Raw genomic sequence first — 23,476 nt, forward strand, 5'->3', positions numbered from 1 at the left:
GTCCCCTCAAAATTGATAACGAAGGCCCCCTCCAGGCACTCCTCCTGGGCCAAGCGGACAAATACCTGGCGCCGGAAGGAGTACACATGGCGGAGGGCCGAGTCTTTGAGGCCGAGCGGGATTGGTGCAACCCCCGACCTGACCTCCCCCAATTTATTAAGGTGGGGGAGGAGGAGCTCACTGGATAGAAAAGGCGGGATGTTCGAAATAATAATTCTCTGGGCGGTGGCCTCAAGGGGGTCCACCGCCAGAAAAGTCCCGCCCACAGTGAGTCCTTTTTGCAGGGCGAGGTGCACCGCCCGCTCGGACCTCAAGAAGAATATGGCCTTCCCATACATTTTAGAGGCCGCGACAATGGCTGAGGGGCCGACGACCCCAGCCATAGCCTTTACGCAGGCCTCTATTGTCATTTCAGGGTGAGCATAGCTCTTTACCCCAAGGGCCCTGGTCAGGAGGCGGAAAGGTGACAGGGCAGCGGGAGCAGCTGGAGCCGCAGAAGCAACCACCCCCGCATAAGTTTTCTTTTTTTGAGGCCCTGCCACCGGTGACAAAACCGCCTCCACATTAGCCCTCGAGGGCCCGGCCACAGGTGATGGTGAATTGGCCTTAGGGCCAGAGCCACGCCCACCCCGGGAAGGATTGGCCATTTTGTTTTTTTCTTTTTATTTTTTTTTAGAAATATAGGGAGGAAAGGGGGTGGGGGAGAGAGGTAGAAACAACCTCCCCTCTTTTAGGCAGGAGAGGAGAGGAGGGAGAGGAGTAAAAGACAGGGAGGCACAGGAGGGAAAGAGGTAAATGTCCTGGTGGGTGTCCTCGATGGTGGATGGACGGTGGGTGGGGGCCTGATGTTCTTCAGGCAGGGGGAGGCGATGTCTTCACCAGCTATTGCTGGCCTTACTGGGAAAAGGGCTGGGTTGGGGGGAGGGGTGGCAGAAAGATGGTTTCAGCACACACACACACCCTCCCGCTCTTCCTTCCCCAACTCCTCTGGCAGTCTTCTTGCCTCCCCCTACAAAAACACAGTCCTTAATTGCCCCCACCTTAAACAAAAATACACAGTTCAGACACCCACCTAGGATGTTGTTTTCCAACTCAGTCCTGGCCTCCTGGCCTTCCTGTCCTGTAGCAACAGTAGCAACTGTTCTCTTCTCTCCCTCTCTCTCCTTTAGCAGCACAGGGGCAAGGCAGCAGCAGCAGCACTGGAGGAGCAGCAGCAGCACACAGCAGAAGCAACAACCCCAAAGGCAGCAGCAGAAACAGTTGAAACACTGAGGAGCAGCAACACCAACAACACACACCTTCTCTCCTCAGTATCAGGGAACCAACTGAATCCACAATTACCTCCACGAGATCGGTAAGAAAATGAACTCTTGATACTCTTTCGAGTAAACCCGTTTCCATCTGTTTCAGATGAAGTTACATTGTTCCATAGTTTGCCATTATGAGATTTGAACTCTTGATAATCTTTTAAATGAAAACCAAATCAACAAAATTGGGATAAATCAGGCACAGCCCCTAATTCAGGTCAGCTGTAAAACCAAGAACAAAGTTTTAAAGGAAACTTACAAACTTTAAATCAAAATGTGATTAAAGGGGTCAACAAAACACCCCAGTCCCCGCGGTGCCCACCGAGCACGGAAGGCCTCGAGAGTGCCAGCAGACACCGCGTGCTCCTTCTCCAGGGACATCCGGCAGCGAACGTAGCCGCGGAAGAGGGACAAACAATCGGGCGGGACTCCCCCGTCGATCGCCCGCTGCCTGGACCTGTTAATGGCCAACTTGGCCAGGCCCAGGAGCAGGTTCACGAGGAGGTCCTCCTCCTTCCCGACCCCCTTCCGCACCGGGTGCCCATAGATCAGGAGCGTGGGGCTGAAGTGCAAACAAAACATCAATAAAAGGTTTTTCAAATAACTAAAAAGGGAGTGCAGCCTACAACACCCTATGTATACATGGTCCACGGACTCCACAAGACCGCAAAAAGGGCACGTGTCCTGAGAGTCCGCGAACCAATGCATCCTCTTATTATAAGGGACTGCTGCATGCAACACCCTCCAACCCAGGTCTCCGATAGAAAGGGGGAGGACACCTCCGTAGAGGGCCTCCCATCGGGGGCTTCCGCCGCCGGACGGCAACAAGGCACGCCAGGGCGTGTCCGGTCGACGGACAAGGGCGAGAAAATGGAAGGTGTGCAGCAGCAGTCCGTACAAAAAGCTCCTCTTTGCCGTGCCAAAAGGCACAGAGGGCATGTCCCCGAGGCGGCTCATATTGCGGGGCACCAGCACCCGAGGGAGGGTTCGGGGCTTGGGGCCAATGTGGAATTCCGTCCGAACAGGGGAACGCTCAGACGGAAGACCACCGCGCACCTGGGCCGCCTCAAGACCCAAAATAACGTCGGGTCCGAGCACGACCGTTCTCAGGTCTTGGATGGCATCGGCTGCGACCTGGACACTCACAGACGCGCGTCGCGCCAACTCCTGCGGGAGCATCCAGCCCAGTCCTCCGCCACCCAGCACGTCCCCGATTCTGGTCACCCCTGCGGCCACAGCCCTCCTCTCCGCCAACCACTGAAAAGGACGGAGGGGCGGATTCCTGAGCAGCGGCTCTCTGACGATAGCCGCTACTCCTGACGGGGGAGAGCTGCGTTGCGAGGCGACCACTTTCCAGACTTTGATCAGGTCCTGGTAAAAGACGGGCAACGCCTGCAAGGAGCCACCGAGGCCCAGCTGTTCTATAAACAGGAGCTGCACGTCATAATTCAGGCCGTGCACCTGACGGAAGAAATACGTCATCAGGGCACACCATCTAGGAGGAGGCTCAACGTAGAGGTATCGCTGCAGGGTCTGAAGGCGGAAAGTCGCCACCTGTGTGCGTAGGCACACTAGCGCCTGACCACCCTCCCTAAGCGGGAGACTCAGAACCTCGGCAGCGACCCAGTGCAATCTTTTGTCCCAGAAGAAGTCGACTAACAATCTCTGGATTCTTGTGACAAAGTCCGGGGGAGGGGTCAAAGTGACCAGCCGATACCACAACATGGCGGCGATCAGCTGGTTTATGACCAGAACTCGACCCCGGTAAGATAGCACTCGGAGCAGTCCTGTCCAGCGCCGCAGGCGAGCGGTGACTTTCGTCTCCAGTTCCTGCCAGTTTGCCGGCCAGGATTCCTCAGCGGGGCAGAGATGGACCCCCAGGTAGAGGAGGCTGGTCCTGCTCCAGGTGAAAGGCCTGAGCTCCTCGGGTAGGGGATCCATCTGCCACTGACCGACCAGGAGTCCAGAACACTTACCCCAGTTGATCCTGGCAGAAGAAGCGGCAGAGTAGACCTCCTGGCACTCGCGCATCCTCCGCAGGTCAGCCGGGTCACTAAACATAAGGAGCACGTCATCGGCGTAAGCCGAAAGGACCACCCCGATGCCCGGCCCGCGCAGAACCAATCCCGACAACCTCCTCCGCAAGAGGCGCAGGAAAGGCTCCACGCAAATAGAATACAACTGGCCAGACAGGGGGCAGCCCTGACGTACCCCTCTCCCAAAGCGAAGGGGCGCCGTCAGGGACCCGTTAACCTTCACTAGACACTCCGCGGCAGTGTACAGAAGTCGGATCCGGGCGACAAAATGCGTCCCGAACCCGAAAGCTCGCAGAGTTCCGAGTAAGTATTCGTGATCCACCCTGTCGAACGCCTTCTCCTGATCGAGAGACAGGAAGGCGCTCGACAGACCAGCCCTCTGGGAATGGTGGATGATGTCCCGGACCAGATGGATGTTATCATAAATGGTTCGGTCCGGGACGGTGTAGGACTGGTCAGGGTGGATCATGTGGTCCAGCACGGTGCCGAGCCGAGAAGACATGGCTCGGGCGAAGATTTTGTAGTCCGTGCTGAGGAGGGAGACCGGGCGCCAGTTTTGAAGAAGGCGGAGATCCCCCTTCTTCGGTAGCAGGGCAATCACGGCCCTGCGCCACGAAAGGGGCATCTCCCCGGTAGCAATGCTCTCCCCCAGGACCCCCGCGAAGTCGCTCCCCAAGACGTCCCAGAACGCCCTGAAGAACTCCACGGTCAGCCCGTCTAGTCCCGGGGTTTTGCCCCTAGAAAGACCGTCGAGTGCGCCGGTCAGCTCCCCCAGACTTATAGGGGAGTCGAGCTTTCCGGCGCACTCCGGGCCGACCTGCGGCAGGTCCTCCCACAAAACTCTGCAAGCTTCCTCACTGGACGGATCCGGAGAGAAAAGGGCAGTGTAGTAATCTCGGGCAATGGCCCTGATGCCCTCCGGATCCGAGACAAGTGATCCGTCGTCGGCCAGCAGCGTAAAGAGCTGCTTACGGACCCCGTGCCTTTTTTCCAGTGAGTAGAAGAAGGGAGAGCCACGGTCCATCTCCTTAAGGAAACAGATCCGCGACCTCACGAACGCGCCCCGAGACCCGACCAGTTGCAGGTCCCGCAGCGCGCCCTTCTTCTCATCGTACACCGACCGCAGGGCCGGGTCCGCGTCGGGCTGACGGAGACGTGCCTCCAGGTCCAGCACCTCCTTCTCCAACTCCTCGACCCTGGATTTGCGTCTCTTTGTCGACCCCTTCGCGTACTCTTGACAGAAAACTCGGACGTGAGTCTTGCCCACGTCCCACCATAGCCTCAAGGAGGGGAAGCCTCCCCGCTTCCTTCTCCAGCCGGCCCAGAAGCGACGGAACGAGTCCAGGAACCGCTGGTCTTCTAACAACAGGTTATTAAAATGCCAGTACGTGGACCCCGTCCGAGCGCAGAACGAAGTGAGCTCCGCCCACACCAGACGGTGGTCCGTGCACGGAACCTGCTGTATAGAAGCAGCCGGAACGCAGGACACGTACGCCTTCGAAAAGTAAAGGCGGTCGAGTCTGGACGCTCCGACTCCAGGTGACACAAAGGTGAACACGCTGGAGTCAGGATGGAGATTTCGCCAGACGTCCACTAAGTCGAAGGACCTGACCAGGTCCCGCAACTTACTCACACCTCGCGTGCAGTGCGGGGTACCGTGACGGTCCCGGACCCCGAGGGTGCAATTGAAATCCCCCCCGAGGACGATGCACTCGCCAGCGTCGATGGAGCCGAGATGAGTGGACACTTCTTCAAAGAAGCTCGCTTGCTGCTGCGTGCCCAGGGGAGCGTACACATTCACAAAGTGAAGCACCGCCCCCCCCAGACGCACAGTCAGGTGCAGCAACCGGCCTGGCACTGGCTCCTTGACCCCCAAGATCTCCGGCTGAAAATGCGGGGCCAACAAGATAGCCACCCCGCCAGAATTGGAGGCTAGGTGACTCATGTAGACCCCCCCTCGCCACTCCAGGAGCCACGTGGCTTCGTCTCCCGGAACGGTATGGGTTTCTTGCAGGAAGCACAACGCATACTTCCCGTCCCTGAGGACCGAGAAGTTCTGGAACCTGCGCTGTGCGGCCCTGCTGCCGCGGATGTTGAGGCTGGCTATAGTCGTCTTCATTGTCAAAGGTACATCAAATCTTCACCTTAAGTCATTAAAAAGAAGAAGAGGACTTTTTAGTCCTTCCTCTCCTTCAGGAGCCCAGCGAGAAACGTTTGGACCCTCCGCCGCGCGTTCCTATCCAACTCAGGAGACTTGAGAGCCTCGCGAGTGGACCAGAACACCAGCGGAAAAGAATGCCACCGGTCCAAGGCCAACTGAACCCTGTCTCGGCGACCGCGATGACTCGCCAAAAAGTCCCGGAGTTCCCTTGGGGGGATGAGGGGGGAGTCAGTGGAGGGCACCAGGGGATCCACCGCCTCGCTTGAGAGCGACTCAGCGTAATCTCCAGCGCTCACCACGGACACCCCGTCCTCCTCCAGGTCGTCGCCTCCAGCTTCCGACCCCTCCCCCGCATTGAGTACGGGGGCTGATTCGGAGCTGCCAGCTGGCCCCACCTGTACCTCGATCCCACCCCCAGGATCAAGGCCAGAGGGGTCCTCTCTGGTCTCCTCTAAACGTTTTGGGTCAGAGGGCAGCGGCAGTTCTGATGCCCGCTCTCCTCCCGGCACCGGGTCGTCCGGGGAGCTCAGGACAAGCTCCTGACCTAAAACTAGGACGCCCGGTGCGAAGGTTTGGGAGGGAGCGGGAAGGCCTTCCTTTTCGCCGCCACCCAATGACCCGTTAACATTTTTTAAATTTTGCAAGTTACAGTCCCCCGATGAGCCAGAAGGTACCTCGGGGGTATCGAGGGTCTCTGAGTCGGGCACCACCTCAAGGGAGGTGCCTTCAGTGACCCCCGAGGGGCCCTGTTCAGGGGACTGCAGCAGGTTGACAGGGGTAATAGTGGTGGGAGTCGGTGCAGGGGTTTTGAGTTCCCCCAGAGGACAGGGCGAGATTTTACTTGGTGGAGACGCCACCACCTCTTCATCGGGGGAAGGGACACACCCAACTTCTTCAGTTTGGGCATCACCCACCTCCTCCTCCGAAGCGTGACGTCTCTTCCGGGTCAGGCTGGGGGCTAGGGAGACCTCCATTTCCGAGGCCCCCTCCTCCTTGTCCAGCCCTCCCGGACACTCCACCCTCTGGGTTTTGGGTGTTAGATACCCCGGCTCGGGGTCCCGCGTCCCTTCCCCGCCGGCCCCGGGAGCACGCGCAGGGACGACGCCGGGCCCAGCACTCGGCGCCTTAGCACCCACGGGCCCGGGAGCACACGCGGACACGACGCCGGGGCCGGATGTTGTCTTTTCCCCCGAGCCGGTGCTTGCAGGTGTTTGGGGGGTTTGGGGCGTTTCAGGGGCCGCCTCCAAATTTCGGGTCTTCCTCCGCGCCTTCTTACGGCGCGGGGGCTCTCCCCCCGCCTCACCGGCAGCCGAGATGGCAGCTGCTGCCGGGGTCGCTTCCCCTTGCGGGGAGGGAGATGGAGTGGTGGCGGGGGGAGGAGGGGCGGTGCCAGCCGCGGCTGCTTGGGTGGGGCTCGTGGCCTTGGAGGCGGGGCAGTTCTTTCTTACGTGCCCCACCTCCTTACAGGCATGGCACCGCACACCCTCCGCGGTCCAGAAGACCCGATAGGCGGTCCCCTCAAAATTGATAACGAAGGCCCCCTCCAGGCACTCCTCCTGGGCCAAGCGGACAAATACCTGGCGCCGGAAGGAGTACACATGGCGGAGGGCCGAGTCTTTGAGGCCGAGCGGGATTGGTGCAACCCCCGACCTGACCTCCCCCAATTTATTAAGGTGGGGGAGGAGGAGCTCACCGGATAGAAAAGGCGGGATGTTCGAAATAATAATTCTCTGGGCGGTGGCCTCAAGGGGGTCCACCGCCAGAAAAGTCCCGCCCACAGTGAGTCCTTTTTGCAGGGCGAGGTGCACCGCCCGCTCGGACCTCAAGAAGAATATGGCCTTCCCATACATTTTAGAGGCCGCGACAATGGCTGAGGGGCCGACGACCCCAGCCATAGCCTTTACGCAGGCCTCTATTGTCATTTCAGGGTGAGCATAGCTCTTTACCCCAAGGGCCCTGGTCAGGAGGCGGAAAGGTGACAGGGCAGCGGGAGCAGCTGGAGCCGCAGAAGCAACCACCCCCGCATAAGTTTTCTTTTTTTGAGGCCCTGCCACCGGTGACAAAACCGCCTCCACATTAGCCCTCGAGGGCCCGGCCACAGGTGATGGTGAATTGGCCTTAGGGCCAGAGCCACGCCCACCCCGGGAAGGATTGGCCATTTTGTTTTTTTCTTTTTATTTTTTTTTAGAAATATAGGGAGGAAAGGGGGTGGGGGAGAGAGGTAGAAACAACCTCCCCTCTTTTAGGCAGGAGAGGAGAGGAGGGAGAGGAGTAAAAGACAGGGAGGCACAGGAGGGAAAGAGGTAAATGTCCTGGTGGGTGTCCTCGATGGTGGATGGACGGTGGGTGGGGGCCTGATGTTCTTCAGGCAGGGGGAGGCGATGTCTTCACCAGCTATTGCTGGCCTTACTGGGAAAAGGGCTGGGTTGGGGGGAGGGGTGGCAGAAAGATGGTTTCAGCACACACACACACCCTCCCGCTCTTCCTTCCCCAACTCCTCTGGCAGTCTTCTTGCCTCCCCCTACAAAAACACAGTCCTTAATTGCCCCCACCTTAAACAAAAATACACAGTTCAGACACCCACCTAGGATGTTGTTTTTTTTTTAACTCAGTCCTGGCCTCCTGGCCTTCCTGTCCTGTAGCAACAGTAGCAACTGTTCTCTTCTCTCCCTCTCTCTCCTTTGGCAGCACTGGAGGAGCAGCAGCAGAAGCAGCAGCAGCACACAGCAGAAGCAACAACCCCAAAGGCAGCAGCAGAAACAGTTGAAACACTGAGGAGCAGCAACACCAACACCACACACCTTCTCTCCTCAGTATCAGGAAACCAACTGAATCCACAATTACCTCCACGAGATCGTTAAGAAAATGAACTCTTGATCTGGGGGTTACAAACCCAGTACCATAACCACTTGGCTATTTAGGCCAAGCTAAAATGTTGTACCCAGGTCTTTTTACCAGCCTCCTAACTCCTGCAGGTCTGGCAGCATCTGTAACTCTTTTGAGTACAAACCCGTTTCCATCTGTTTCAGATGAAGTTACATTGTTTCATAGTTTGCCATTGTGAGATTTGAACTCTTGATCTCAGGGTTACAAACCCAGTACCATAACCACTTGGCTATTTAGGCCAAGCTCCCCCCAGCCTGTAGCTGGTATATTTCCAGTGGCGGCAGAATGAGCATATTAATTGGACACTTAAAGGCTTCAATTAATAGCAGACTTAATCAGGGCAGTGGCAGGAAGGTGGCGGGGTCCCCACCCTCCAAACCTCCTGCCTTATTAAAAGCCCTCCTCACCACCAAACTTGCTAGGGGGGAGGACAAAGATTCCACCCCTTGTGTCTATATATATAATTTTGCTAATGATCTTCCCTGCCTTATGTTATTGATCCTCAGCCCATTTAATCTGATTTCAAGAAATAGAATAGTAATTACTATTTTCAGACCTGTGCCATTTTATTTTTCTAAGGAATGCTTTGGCTTAGAGCACAGTTGTACTTTATACCAAGGGATTCTTTTTAATTGATTTTGGCTGCATTGTTTGTCTTTATTAGTACCATGTAATTTTTTAAATTAAATTTTAGGAACATTGAAAATCATAGTTGTTTTGTTATTGGTAATTTTATTTAGATTTTCTGTTCTTTTCTCTACAAATCAGATTTAAGGACTTCAGTGATATTGAGTCAGCAAAATTTCAGAATAAGACAAATGGAATCACTCCGAGACGATGGCTTTTGCTTTGCAATCCCAGACTGGCTGCCCTGATAGCTGAGGTATGCAGTTTACCATCCAACAACTACAAGTGTAAAACTCAATTTCAGCAGGGGCACAAAAAGTTGCTAGTGAATTAGCCACTTGTTATACACCTCATCCAATTTTCCTTTCCACTGAAGTTAATTGGAAAGAAAAGATGGCATATATGATTGCCAGCTGATATACTAATATCCATTTTTAACCTCTGCCAAAGTAAATTTTGCTCCTTAAATGTTCAATTTTGCCATTGCTTTTGACTAGATTTTTCTCCATTTGGTATTTGCTCATTAACTGCATAATCATTAACTCTATTTGTGGCTTAGGTAGAAATCTGTCGACATGACACCTTAGTCAGTATGGTAACAATTGTGGTTATGTTACTGAACATGTACTGCAGGGATCTAATAATCAAGGGAATGCTAGTTCAAATCATGCCACAGCAGTTTGAGTATTTGAAATCAGGAATGAAAAGCTGCTACTAGCAAAAGTCATCCTGAAGCTGTCAGATTGTTGTACAAACCCAGCTGTGACTCCAGTCCTTGAACTATGGTAGTTGACTCTTAACTGCACTCTGAAGTGACCAAGAAAACGATGACCCAGAAAGCAACTGAATTGAATCAAATCACTAGGAGAAAAAAACAAGTAGATGGACCACTCAGCTGCGACCAAGGCATCAAATCAAGACAATACAAAAGCATGCCCAACACTAGTCAACTCTGCAAGTCCTCTTCATTAGCATCTGGAAACTGGTGTCAAAGTTGGGAGAGCTATCGCACAGGCTAGTCAAGCAATAGCTTGACATGGTCATTCTCAAACCTATCCACCAGCTAATATCCCAGATTCTTCCATCGGCAATCCTGGGTATCTCCTCTCCACTAGTGGGGGCGCAATGTTATAAAGTCAGGGTAGAGTGAACTTCAACGTTGACTTCAAACCCAAGGGCAAGGAGACTTGTTGATTACTCCCTGCCACCTTCCCTCAGCTGATAAATCAGTACTTCTTCATATTGAACACAATTTGGAGGAAGGACTAAGGGTAGCAAGGGTGCAGAACATACTCTGGGTGGGAAACGTCAATGTCCATCATTACAAATGGCTAGGTAGTCCCATCACTGACAGAGCTAGGCATGACATTACAGATTATGGCTTGCATTCTGAAGAATAGACCTTCCATACTGGTCTTGATACACATGGTGAGAGAACCAGCACAAGGGAATAACCTATTTATCCTCATCAAACCTGCTTAACACATATACATCTGCCCATGACAGCATTGGTAGTGGTGATCACTGCACTGCATCTTTCTGAAACCCTGGCCCATTGTCGCACTTTTGACATCCTCCATTGGCATTATCACCATGCAAAGTGGGATATATTAAGAACACATCTGTCAGTAACAAACTTGGCATCCATAAGCTGCTGTGAGCCATCATTTACAGAATATAACCACAATCTGTAACCTCATGGCATATTCCTCATTTGTCCTTCACCATCAAGCAGGTAACAGTTCTGGTTCTATGTGAAGTGCAGAAAAACATGTCAGGGGCAGCAGCAGGGATACTTAAAAATTAGTTACCAACCTGCTGAATCTACAGCACAGGACTAAATAGCAAAAACAGCATGTTATAGTTAGTGCTGAACAATCCCACAAACAATGAATCAAATCAAAGCTCTTCAACTCTGCCAAATCCAGTCATCAATATTGGTGGACAGTTAAGTTTCTAACAGGAGGAGAAGGAGGTTCATAAAAATCTAGTCAATCAATGATAATGGGCTGAACTTTTGGATCCCGGCAGGCCTAGGTGGGGGTGGAGGTTAGGGGTTAAAATAGCACACTGGTCAGTGTGTCAGTTCCACAGCTCCATCCCAAACCCCAAAATTTAACAGAGGAGGGATTGGGAGACAGCAGGGCTACCTGCCCACAAGTGTTAGGTAGGCAATTGACCTTATTAATAGCCACTTAAGACCAATTATTAGAGGCAACTGAGATTTTCCAGAGGGTCTCCAGGATCTCCACAGGTGGCAGAGGACAGTGCAGCTGCCTGGAGGAGGCCTCCTGATGGCAGTTCAGGTAGGTTTAGGGCCCCAACCACCCCCACCCCCTGCAACCTGCCTGGCTTTAGCTGCAGCCAAAGGCTGCATTATGAAGGGGTTCCACTCCCCAACCCCACCATTGGTGGCCAGGCTGCTGGATCTATTTTTTGTTTTAAATGTTACCTTCTCCCTCATTTAACTGCAATGGCATTCTGCTGCTATGGCTTCCAAACTGGAGAGCATCCTATTGGCCCTCCATCTTCAAGAGACCACCCACTGTCTTAGGTTAGATGGTGAGCCCACCCTTTGGCTATTAATTGGCCAATTCAGGAAAAGTCACAGTGAAATGAGTCTTTCCCACATAATGCAGGATTCTGACCTCTATTTGAACCTGACAGTGGAGTCCTGAAGCTTAAAGAGAAAACCCTCCCCCCTTGTCTTCTGCTCAGAAGTCTCAAATATAGCAGTTGATCAAACTCACTATCCCATTCTTCACCAGATTCTTTAATCAGAGTAAAGTTGGCTTAGGTTTACCCCTGTGACATGTCTGAACAAGAGATCATAACACAGCGAGAGAACTTCAATTCCCTTATGAGGATTAAAGGGATAGCATAATCTTTGCCAATGACAAGAAAGTCTGTAATTGTGGCTCCATCCATTTAAACAATCAATACCCTATTGTGCTTTCCCTAACATCTAGAACCTTGGAAATCCTACCATGGTCAATCTGTTTAGTCTCTGTATGTGCCTTTTCCTTTGAAAAACATCCTGGACGGAATCTTACCAGTCCCTCCGAGGAGGCTTTGACAATGGGACCAGGAGGAAGGTAGGAGGGGAGGGTGCGGGTTGATGGGCCGACGAGTTCCCGTCTCCAGCCAACCTTGTTAGAGGCAAGTTGAAAAGTCAAGGGCTACCTAACTGGCAGCAGGAGGTAGCCAATTTGCATATGTAAGTGCCCGATTGTGGGCAGATTGAGGACACTGCTGGTAATAGCTAAGTGGTTATGGTACTGGGTTTGTAACCTCTAGATCAAGAGTTCAAATCTCACAATGGCAAACTATGAAACAATGTAATTTCATCTAAAACAGATGGAAACGGGTTTGTACTCGAAAGAGTTACAGCTGGAGATGGCTTAACAGGGTCCCATGAGGTCTTCTATACTTACACCAAAACCACAGTGATCTGTGGGTATAGGCCTTGCTGTGGAGAGGTTCCCCTCCACAGGGATGGTCTGCCAACTGTGGTACAGTTTCTTTTAACAAAGACAGGCACCCTCACGGTCCCCCTCCTACAGCGCTTTCTGAGTCCATCTCTGCTAGGCCGTACCCACCATCCTCAATTGGATGGCAGACGTGAAAGCGGACAATTAGAAGGTCGCATATCAGAAGACCATGACAGTGGATGCGCTGCCAGCAAATGCAGGGTGGGGTCCCAGAAATGATCCTGACTCACGATTATTTTTAAAGTTGTTAAGATTCCACATGAGGAGACATGTTTTAAAAGTTTCCAAATACTTAATTTAGAAATTTTAAACTTAAATCTCCCTGAGGCACCCTGCATGCAAAAGAGCGCATTCCTGATTCAGGGAACCCCCCCAACTGCCCGCACAGGGAGCACTCAGCACTTCTGGGCGAGTGTCACACTAGGTGGGCCTTCATTGACCCACCCACGTAAAATGGCATGCACCTGATCAGGGGCACTGATCGTGTTTGCGCTAACTCCTGCCGGCCCCCCCCCCACCGCCCCCCCCCCCCCCCCACCCCCACCCCCGACAGGGGTCAAAATTCAGCCCTATGATTCCAAATCTTTGCCCAGAATTAGCTGTGTATTGGTTTTCACTATGCTGATCAATATCTCAGAATGGTACTGTTCAGACATGATGGTGTTGAATCTGAAATCTATCATCAGTAAGTTAAAGTACATGCTGTATTCTACATTGCATTATATACTCTAGTTAACAAGAATTAATGTTAGCCATCACAATCTGGTCATCCTTGTTTGCCAGCCTCGTCTCATTCAGAATCAATGCAGGCAGGTTATGAATTGTGACTTTCACACCTGAAAACCGAGGCACACAAATTTCTAATCCTTTATCTTAATGTGGAATAAGCTAAAACCTTCCAGCAATGTCAGCAACTCTTTTTGATTTGCAGCCTAAAAGCTGGAGCAAAAAGCTATTTCAAATAAATTTTAGTTAAGCAGCTGATGCACATAGTGATCACGTGGATTCGCTTTGGTGGTAGAGACCTGTGGGCTGAGTGAGGGCAAGCTTTTTCTTATCCATTCCCGGGTTGTATGTTGGTGGCAAGATTGGCATTTATTGTCCATCCCTAATTGCGCTTGAGAAGGCACCTGAGTGGCATGCTAGGCCATTTCAGAAGTCAGTTAAGAGTCAACCATATTGCTGGAGTGACATATACATACAGGTTGACAGAGTAAGGATGGCAGATTTCTTTCTATATAGGACATTTGTGAACCAGTTGAACTTTTACAATGTTCTGGTAGTTACGTGGTCACCATTACTGATTCCAGCTTTTTAAGAAAAATTCCAGATTAATTCAATTAATTGAACTTAATTCACCAGCTGCTGTGGAGGGATTTGGACTCATACTCCTAGATCATTAGTCCAGTCCTCTGAATTACCAGTCCAGAAACAAAACCATTGTGGAACCATTCCCAAATATATACAGACTTTATGGCCATCATTGTAGCAAACACCCTTGAAAGTATACGGAACACCACTTCTTGGAGTAAAGCAAATATCCCCACCAAACACTATGGCTTGGACTTGGCCTGATTTTGACAGGTCAATGATAGTAGCAGAAGTCTCTTCTCTCCTCACAGGATAACTTCTTCTGCCACCCAAACCACTACTTACTTGTTCAATCATGTACAAAATGTGGGGCATGCCAAGAATCAAGAAGGAAGGCTTTAGGATTATTTTCTTTGTAGGAAGATCTTCATTCTTCAAATCAAAGGTGTCCTACAGTCATATAAGCTTAAAAATTTATGGCACAGAGGACAGCCATTCAGCTTATCATATGTGTACAGGTCAAAGGAAAGCTATCCAGCCTAAGACCACTTTCCAGCTCTTACTAAATTAATAAACTAGAAAAACTTTATTATATAAGACTACCTCATATAAGTGCAATTTAAAGCAAAGGAACCACTTTGGATATAATATATTGTGGTTTTGTTGAAAATGCAAAGAACTTGTGAATGTATTATGAATTTAGAAACAAGATATTAACTTTCTTTAATGTCATACAGAAAATAGGAGGGGATTATATTAAAGAGCTGAGCCAGTTGCAGAAGCTCCATGCCTATGTGAATAATGTTGAATTCATTCGTGATGTTGCATCGGTGAAAAAGGTATAGTATTTTGAATGATGTAAATTCTGCATTCTGTGCAACTAGTAAATCTAGTTGTGTACACAGAAATAGTTTTAATGTTTTCTCTATTGTGTCAACAGGAGAATAAAGTCAAACTTGCTTCTTTACTAGAAAAGGAGTATGGAATCAAGGTCAACATTTCTTCTATATTTGACGTGCATGTGAAGCGAATCCATGAGTACAAACGGCAGCTGATGAACTGCCTTTACGTTATTGTTATGTACAACCGTAAGTCCCAATTTATTAAACCTAATTTATTTTCAGTGTGGTACAATTTCATTGTTGCAACATTAGTTGCAGTTCCAGCTCAGTAGTAGCCACATTGTTTATATTGCCATGTTCCTATGAGTAGGTCTGTCCATGCTTGGCTATATCCTTGTTCTTATCTCAATGCAATTGTGAAGAAAGTATCTTCCTTCATTTAAGCATCTTCCATATGATAGGAAAGTCAAATTTGATTGATTCTCTTGAATCTATGAGGGTGAAATTAAATCTCATTTCCCCCAATTGTCATGCATGAAATGGGTGCAAAACATTCCAGTTTCTAACCAAAATCACATACAACCAAAATACCTTATTGGTGTGTACGTAATAGTATTATAATATGCACAATGTTATTTTCCAGGTCTGTAGTACCAGGTATGTAAATGCCATAACTACATTGCTATAACTGCTGTATGCATGCACAGTTCTTGAACTGAACTGTGACAAGTTTCTATACTTATATTGTTAACACTGGTTTACATTTTATGTAAGGAATTAAAAAAGAACCGAACAAGAATTTTGTTCCAAGAACTGTTATGATAGGTGGCAAGGTAAGATTTATTTCCTTTCCTATTCTTCTGCAACTCCCCTCCAAACCCCAAACCTAGCAGTGACTTAAGTTCTGCATTGTACGTTGTTCAAACTTTTGTTACAGACAGGAGAGGGTCAGTTCAAGCAGCATTCTTTCTCTCTTACCACCTGTCTGTAAACATAAGGTGTTTTGAATTAGTTTATTTTTAAAGAATAAATGGTAGCATATTTTTCCCAACCCCTTGATCTTTATGCAATCCAATTTTACTAATTATCCACAACAAATTCGAGTTAGGTTAGATTATTTCACATATTCAAAATCCACAGGAGTGCCCGCAACATCCCACTCTGCATGCACACAGTAGAGGGGGCGTATAGAGAAAAGGAGGTTTACAGTACAAGGACCAGAGAAAAACTGAATATTGGTTCACATGAGTTCTAGAGTCCTAAAATCAGAGTCCAATGAGGAATTCTTTGACAAAGGTGTTTAGAATTCGGCTGGCTGAATGCCAGTGTTGTAAGATTCACTTTTCACGTGGTGTTGATGGCGCAAGATAAAGTAGGCATGCAGGGAATGAGTTGGTTCTGTAGGTGATGGTATGAAATCTTCCAGCAGAGTCAGGTTAGATGGGCTGCTTGTTCTGTCTGGACAGATCCAGCTTCTTTGTGCCTTGCCAGTTGGATGGTAGAACAGCAAACTACGTGTGCAGCCCAGAAATGTAATATTAAACTGTTCCAAGGGCCAGAGTCTTGAGTCATGTGACCTTCCCCCTCCATAATGACTTCAAAAGGAATGTTTATCCAGAGTTTGGAATTGGCTTTGTTTTCAGAACCAATAATGTCTCATCCATTATGGTTTGAAAGGGATTCCATTTATGTTGAGGGTCTGGCGTTTTGGAAGCCATTGTCTCATTAGACCTATTGACTTTGCTAGCTAGGTTGGCTTATCAAATGCAAATGACATTCCTATAGCTACCTTTGAAATTGACCCAAACAGTCCCAGGTTGTCTGTTAGTAGCCCCCTAGACATAACAAGGTGTGACATCCAGAAACTGAGAAGAGAATTCTTTTGTTCTGGAGAAAAAGTCCAATTTAAGAATAAAAAATAGCAATAAGGATAAAGTTTTTAAGTATATATAGAGTTTGGATTTCTTTTCAGTAACAGAGGAACCCGACACTTTCATTCCTCATGTGCAAACTCAGACAATGAGTTTTGGAAGTTGTGTCAGAAGTCTGAGTGACATCTTGAATGACACTTTTGTGCTGTACTGAGAAAGTACTTGATTGTCAATGATGCCTTATATCAGGGTCCCGCCATCCACCAAAGCGGAGTGAGCTCCCGCTTTTGGTCCCAGTGGTGGGACTTCACTGTCACTGAGAAAATTCATCCAGCATCACTAAAACAGATAACGCAATCATTTATCTCAATACTGCTTGTTGGGTCATGCTGTGCACAAATTGGCTGTTGTATTTCCTTACAGAACATCAGTGATTACACTTCAGAAGTACTTCATTGACTGTGAAGTGCTTTGAGTGCCTTGTGGGCATGAAATGCACAATGTAAATTCAAGTTCTGTCTTTTCTTTATTCTTTTGGTACGGTAGGCAGCACAGCTCAGTTCAATTCCATTCTCACCTAACGTCCAAAAAGGTACACTTGCTGACAAAAGGAACCCTGCTGCTCTTCCACCTTCCCACTCCCATCGAGGATTATCAGAAGTTGTTTGGATCCTGGCCACATAGCTACGATAAGGCATGGCTTGTTCCTGATATATAGGACTCAGCCGTGCTCTAGAATTTAAAATTAATCAAATTTAAAATGAAAAGAGATAAAATCATCCGATTGTTGAGAAAGATATTTCAGAAAATGCATATTTTTTTAAGCAGCTTGCACAACTTGTAGCCTTATTGGGTAAACCAGATGTTTAATATATCTGTTAAAAACATCATCGTAGTGTTACATAGAGGTACTGACATTCTTTTGGAATTAACACTCATTTTGAGATAGTAAACAGATAAAATGAGTTCTTTAGGGTGCTGTCACAAATCTGCCACACAAAATAAAATGCATCTACATTCCCCTCCCAAAAATGGTTTCTAATGAAGGCTTGCGAGAAACCAATCCACCACATTTAAGCCCTTAATATTATCTTAACACCAAACATGTCTTAATGAATTAATTTATTTGATGTAAAGTACCCCTAAAGCAGTTACCACAGGGAGGAGGTTGTTTGGTGTGCTGCGACTGAAGGTTGTTGTTTCTTTACCTGTAGATTACTTTAATACTTTTACTTAACTCTGCTCAAAGTACTGCTTTGTATTCTAGACAAGAGGAGGAACACATGGAAAAGATATGCTGATATCTCTTACAATGGAAAACCATCATTCAGTCCCATCTAATTTAGGAAGCACTTCATAGGAATAGTAGCTTAAAACTAGATTAACTGATTTAGCTGGCACAAAGCAGCATGTTGTAAAGGCACTCCTTGAAGAATGATGTTGATTAAAATTGTGACAGCTTGTAGAGCTGTGAATTCAATTCTTTGTATACTTTAAACTTTTAAGAATTGGTAATGTATTATGAAGGACCATTGTAGAAGTCTTGAAAACTGGGGGACTTTAGGAGGATGTATGGGGGTTAAGAGGCAACTCTATCATGATTTTGATGAATCAACCTTTATTTTTTAAAAGTTCTAAGATATCAATTGCTCTTTCCTTACTTTGGCAACTGACTGCTAACCCTTCAGTTCCATTTACTCTTCTTGTGCAACCTCCTTATGTAGTGAGGATGCTAAGTAAAACATTCAGGTTTGTATACCCTGATGAGTGAGTATCTAAGTGTTGGGAAGAGCTACCCATGATGACACCTGACAAATTCCTGGCACCGCATTTCAGGAAGAATATATTGGCTTTGGAGGAGTTGTAGTGATGATTTAGCAGAATGATGCTTGGGCTGACAGGGTTAAATTATTTGTATTCCTTTGGCTATGGAAGATTAAGGCTGATCTAATTGAGGTGTTTAAAATGATTAAGGGGCTAATTTTTCCTATGGCGGTCAGGCTGTTCAAAAGTGGGCATGGGCAGGCAAGGAGCCAATTGCCACCCACAATCAGCTCCGCGCCGCCATTTTATGCGGGCAGGCCCACCCTGTGTGAATCGCTGCTCCCAAGAACAGTGGGAAGGGGCGGGCAGCGGCAGGAGTCCAATGACCACCGGGTCCAATGGCGACCCGGGGCAGTCAATTTAAAAACGGCAAAGGCAGCCTTCCAAAGGCTGCCACCGATGTCACACAAGAGGATGTCCGACAGCACTCTCGGAGAGCAGGCCAAGCAGAAGGGCAGGTCAGCGAGGCAGTGTGCCCCAAGATTTTCGGATGAGTGTCTCGCTGCCCTCCTCGAGGAGATGGCAGCATGCCGCAGCATCGTTATGCCAAGGGACGGGAGGAGGAGGCCCCCCACAAGATGAAACGTGCCTGGAGGAGGTGGCAGAAAGGGTCAGCTCCCACAATGTGGTGAGACACACCTGAGTGCAGTGCCGCAAGCGGTTCAATGACCTCCTGCGATTGGGAAGGGTAAGTACTGTGTTGGCATGGGTCACTTAGCACACCATTTAGGTTGGACCCCCCTGCACCCTCCCACAACTCAGAATTTGTTATTGCATTCATTCATTCACAGCATGTGGCCTTCACTGGTGGGCCAGCATTAATTGCCCATCCCAAGTTGCCCCTGAGAGAGCTTTCTTCTGTATCCGCTGCATGTGGTGCAGGTACACCCACAGTACTGCTTCGGGACGAGGTCCAGGATTTGGACCTCGGCACAGTGGTGGAGCGCCAAAACATTTCAAAGTCAGGATGCTGAGTGACTTGGAGGGGAACTTCCAGATGGCGGTGTAGCCATCCATCTGCTGCCCTTGTCCTTCTAGGTGGTGGTGCTTGTGGGTTTGGAAGGTCTTAGAATGTGAGTAGCAAATATGATGGAGGCAGCATTTGGGCAAGGGGGTCAGTCCTGGCTGCTTGGAGTGAGTGTATGGCAGCTCCAGGGTCACGAATCGGATGAGCCCTGCAATGTTTCACTGAGCTGGGGGTGACAAGGCTGCAATGGCAATGCAGGTACAGGGTGAACTAATCAATGCTCCTCTCTCCTTTCAGGAGAAGACCGCACACAATAATGCAGAGCGGCTGCAGACTGGCGGAGGGCAGGCCCACCTGCTCATATTGACCAGATGTGAGCAGTAGGCTCTCGAACTGGAGAGGCGCCATGCACCCAGGTCAACCAGCCATGGTGAAGTTGGGGTGCCACTGGGAGATAAGAGTGCCATACCCTGAGGTCACAATGTCTGTCAGTGCAAGCATTCCACTGTTGACTGTATATTGATTTCAGCATCCAATGTGGGTTGCCCTTTAATAATGGAAGGAGGAGCACATCCTGATCTGTGTGTCAGGCATGCACATTAACAGTGTAACGATTTCAACTAATCAAACGTCCTTGTTCTTCCTTTCAGCCTCTCCAGAGCATGGCCACACTCAGAAGGCAGAGGGACCACCAGTGACCCATGAGGGCCCAGAAGATATAAACACACCATCTCATCCAGGCAGGCACCAGCGCAGATACCAGCACCTCGGTGGGGGTAAGATCATCAGCTAGTGTCTCATGTACACCGGTGAGGGCACTTCACACTTGCTTGAGGTGCAGGCGGAGGCAGAGATTGCCCAGGGCACTGGCAGTCAGAGGCCTGCTGGGGACCAGGAACATGCTTAGTTGGTGGCTGATGATGTGCCCCTGGAGTCGTCCCTGAGGCAGCTGATGCTGGAAGTCCAGCAGGGTGTTTGGGAGTATCTGGCGGACATACATGAAGGAATGTGTGCCATGGTCTCCGTGATGGAGGAGTCCACGTGGAGCATGAGCAATGCAATGACCCTCATAGCCGAGCGCAATGCCTCCTTCATGGAGGGAGTGGCGACTCTCATGGAGAGGCTCCTCCAGGAGAACAATCAGGGCTTCCTGGGGATGTGCTCAGACCTGCAGGCCCTCACAGCGGCATTGACTTCAGATGGTCAATATCAGTGTGCGAGATTGATTGGGCACCCAATATCCCACCATCCATCAATGGTGAGCAGGGAGGTCCGAAGTGACCTCACATTGGCGCATGAGCTGCCTGTCATCTCTGTGGGGTCCTTTCAGGACACTCCGGATGAGGGCAGGAGCTCCTCCGCCCCTCTGCCAGTGACCATGGCATCTGATGAGGCTGGGGTGGGTGGGTGCCAGCCTTGCCACTGGCTGTTCCCTCCCAGTCGGGGTCAGCATAGGTCCCATGGGCCAGAGGACGCCCGCTGAGGTCATCAAGACCATATGGACAGCAGAGTGAGCAGGCTGTCTCAAATGCCAGTGCCAGCGAGGGGGGAGCACCTAGACATAGCACCCACAAACGTAAACGTAAATCACCTTAGGCACACCAAGGGTTTATCACTAGTGATTTTCTTTTGCCCCCTGTTTCAGTTGTTTTTCAGTAGATGTGCTGCTCAACACCTTTTAATGCATTTTCATTTCTGTATGCAAGTATTAAATGTTTTAGTTCTCAACAAGCCTCTGGGTGCTTCATTAGTTCTGCAGGTGAAGTGGAACCCATGATGTCATGAGTGACTTGTTTGTCATTAAACTTTATTGACAAGGCACATAGTTATTATTCCTAACCAGGCTAATGTTACTTTCAGGTATCGAGTATGGAGCCTCTAGCCGTGGCATGTGTTGGAGGTTCATGTGTGGTAGGCTAGCTGAAGGATCATTGGATCAAAGCCTCCAGGGTGTCCCTGCCTCCCTGGAGGTTGCCCGGGTCAGCATCTATCCCCTCAGCGTTCTCCTGAGCGTGCTCGTCCTCAGACTCACTACTGGACGCATCATCTGCAGGCAGAGCTTCTGCGTCTACATCTTCTTCCTCCACTGCATCCCGCCTTTCCATTGCCAAATTGTGGAGAGTGCAGAATGCAACCACTATCAGTGACACACGATCTGGAGGGTATTGGAGTGCGCCCCCTGAACGGCCCAGGCATCGGAAGCACATCTCTCTACCATGACCCTTGTGGAGACTCCTATTGTACTGCTGCTCAGTCTCTGTTCTTGGACGGTGGAGGGGCATCATGAGTCACCTTTTGAGGGGATAGCCCTTGTCACCCAGCAGCCATCCAACTAGTCGGGCTGGAGCACTGAAGAGCCTCGGCACCTGGGAGTGTCTCAGGATGTAGGTATCATGGGAGCTGCCTGGGTACGTTGCACAGACTTGCAGAATCTGCATCCTATGATCACACATTATCTGCATGTCCATAAAGTGGAATCCCTTTCTGTTGATGAAGGCACCCGGCTCACCCGCTGGTGCCTTGAAGGCCACATGTGCGCAGTCGATTGCACCCTAGACACGGGGGAACCCAGCAATTGCTGCAAAGCCTCTGGCTCGCTCCACCTGGCTGGCCTTGTCCAAGCAGTATTGAATGAAAGTCAATGCACACCTGAACAGACCATCCATCACCAGCTTGACACAACTGTGGACAGCTGATTGGGAGACTCCACAAAGATCACCCACCGACTCCTGGAAAGAGCCAGAGGCATAGAAGTTGAGGGCAACCATGACCTTCAGTGCCACTGGCATGGGGTGTCCACCCACACAATTGGAGCTGATCTCAGGGCCTACTATCTGAAAGATGGAGGTCAGTGTCTCCCTTGAGAGACAGAGCCTCCTTCAGCACTTAACCTCAGACATATTGAGGTAGCTGCATCACCGCCTGTAAACCCTAGCAGCAGGATAGTGGCGTCTTTTGCGGCCCTTTCCACCTTGCACTTCCTGCTGGCCCTGCACCCCTTGTGCCTGCACCTGTGCTCCCAAAGGTGGCTCCCCTGGAGGCTGAATATGGACTCCTGGCCTCCTCCCCCTTCTGGCCCTCTCTTCCTCCTCAGAGGAGGTGCCTCCAGTGGAGAGCACAATCCCCATTCCCAGGATAAGGGAATGCTGCCTGAAACCTGCAAGGCCCCGTGAATTATGTTTCCTCCAGAGTCCTGACCTGAAGCCTGTTATTCCTGTCAAAGCAACTCTGAAGAAAATTGAAGTTGTCCTGTTCACACAAGCAAGTAGCAGTAAGTTTAAAAAGTAAATTACTAACAACTCGCATTCGCGAGCCCACTCATCCCTCTTATCCCGCCTGTGGATGAGGTTTTTAAAAATGTCACCTGCCGGTAGCGCCTGTGCGACACACTGAAAATCGCACGGGCTGCTATAAATCGCTGTGTATTACTGCCTCAAGGGCCTTAAGTGGCATGTTAATTAATGGTGGGCACGCCTCAAAAGTCATAGCGCCCGCCTTCCGAAATATCGTGATGGCGCGCTGTGACGTCGGGGCGCACGCCTGATGTCATCGCGCGTCATTTTACACATCGGCATGTCGGGCCTGCCCCCACGGCAATGGCAAAATTCTGCACTAAAGAAAATGATAGGGTAGATAGAGAGAAACTATTTCCTCTGGTGGAGGCACCCAGAACAAAGGGGCATAAATTTAACACTAGAGCTAGGCCATTCAGGGATAATATCAGAAAATAAGATTTTATACAAAGGGTAGTGGAAATCTGGAACTCTTTTCCCCCCAGAGGAAATTGAGCCTGGGTCAATTGTTAATTTCAAAACTGAAATTGATAGATTTTGTTAGACATAGATATTAAGGGACCAAACAGGTAGATGGATTAGCCATGATCTAATTGATTAGTTGAATGGGCTTCAGGGGCTGAATGGTCTACTCCTGTTCCCATGTGACTAAGAGCTTCTGACTTAGTCTCTTCCATATCATCTTCCTCCTCTTCCTAACATTAAAATAAAGTTATTCCCTTTGAGAAATTCTTATCTAGACTGCAAACTACTCTATTTTGAACAGAGTTGACTGAAAGTAGCACCAAAAGATCTGACTCAAATACTAAAATAATTGTTATGTAGATAAAGAAACATTAACCTTCAGTAGCAGCACAGAC

The 23,476-nt window shown here is 49.5% G+C and overlaps 1 protein-coding gene across 1 annotated transcript in view; it reads left to right on the forward strand.

Moving 5' to 3' along the window:
• The window catches only part of pygl (phosphorylase, glycogen, liver), a 171,466-nt gene that overhangs the window by 121,634 nt on the left and 26,356 nt on the right, over positions 1–23,476 (forward strand). Inside the window, exons 12-15 of the mRNA XM_041214190.1 lie at positions 9,159–9,273; positions 14,557–14,658; positions 14,760–14,907; positions 15,436–15,494. Of these exons, the coding sequence (XP_041070124.1) occupies positions 9,159–9,273; positions 14,557–14,658; positions 14,760–14,907; positions 15,436–15,494 (424 nt within the window). The remainder of the gene's footprint in view (positions 1–9,158; positions 9,274–14,556; positions 14,659–14,759; positions 14,908–15,435; positions 15,495–23,476) is intronic.

This window comes from Carcharodon carcharias, chromosome 20, assembly GCF_017639515.1.
Source record: "Carcharodon carcharias isolate sCarCar2 chromosome 20, sCarCar2.pri, whole genome shotgun sequence".
NCBI classification, from domain to species: Eukaryota; Metazoa; Chordata; class Chondrichthyes; order Lamniformes; family Lamnidae; genus Carcharodon; species Carcharodon carcharias.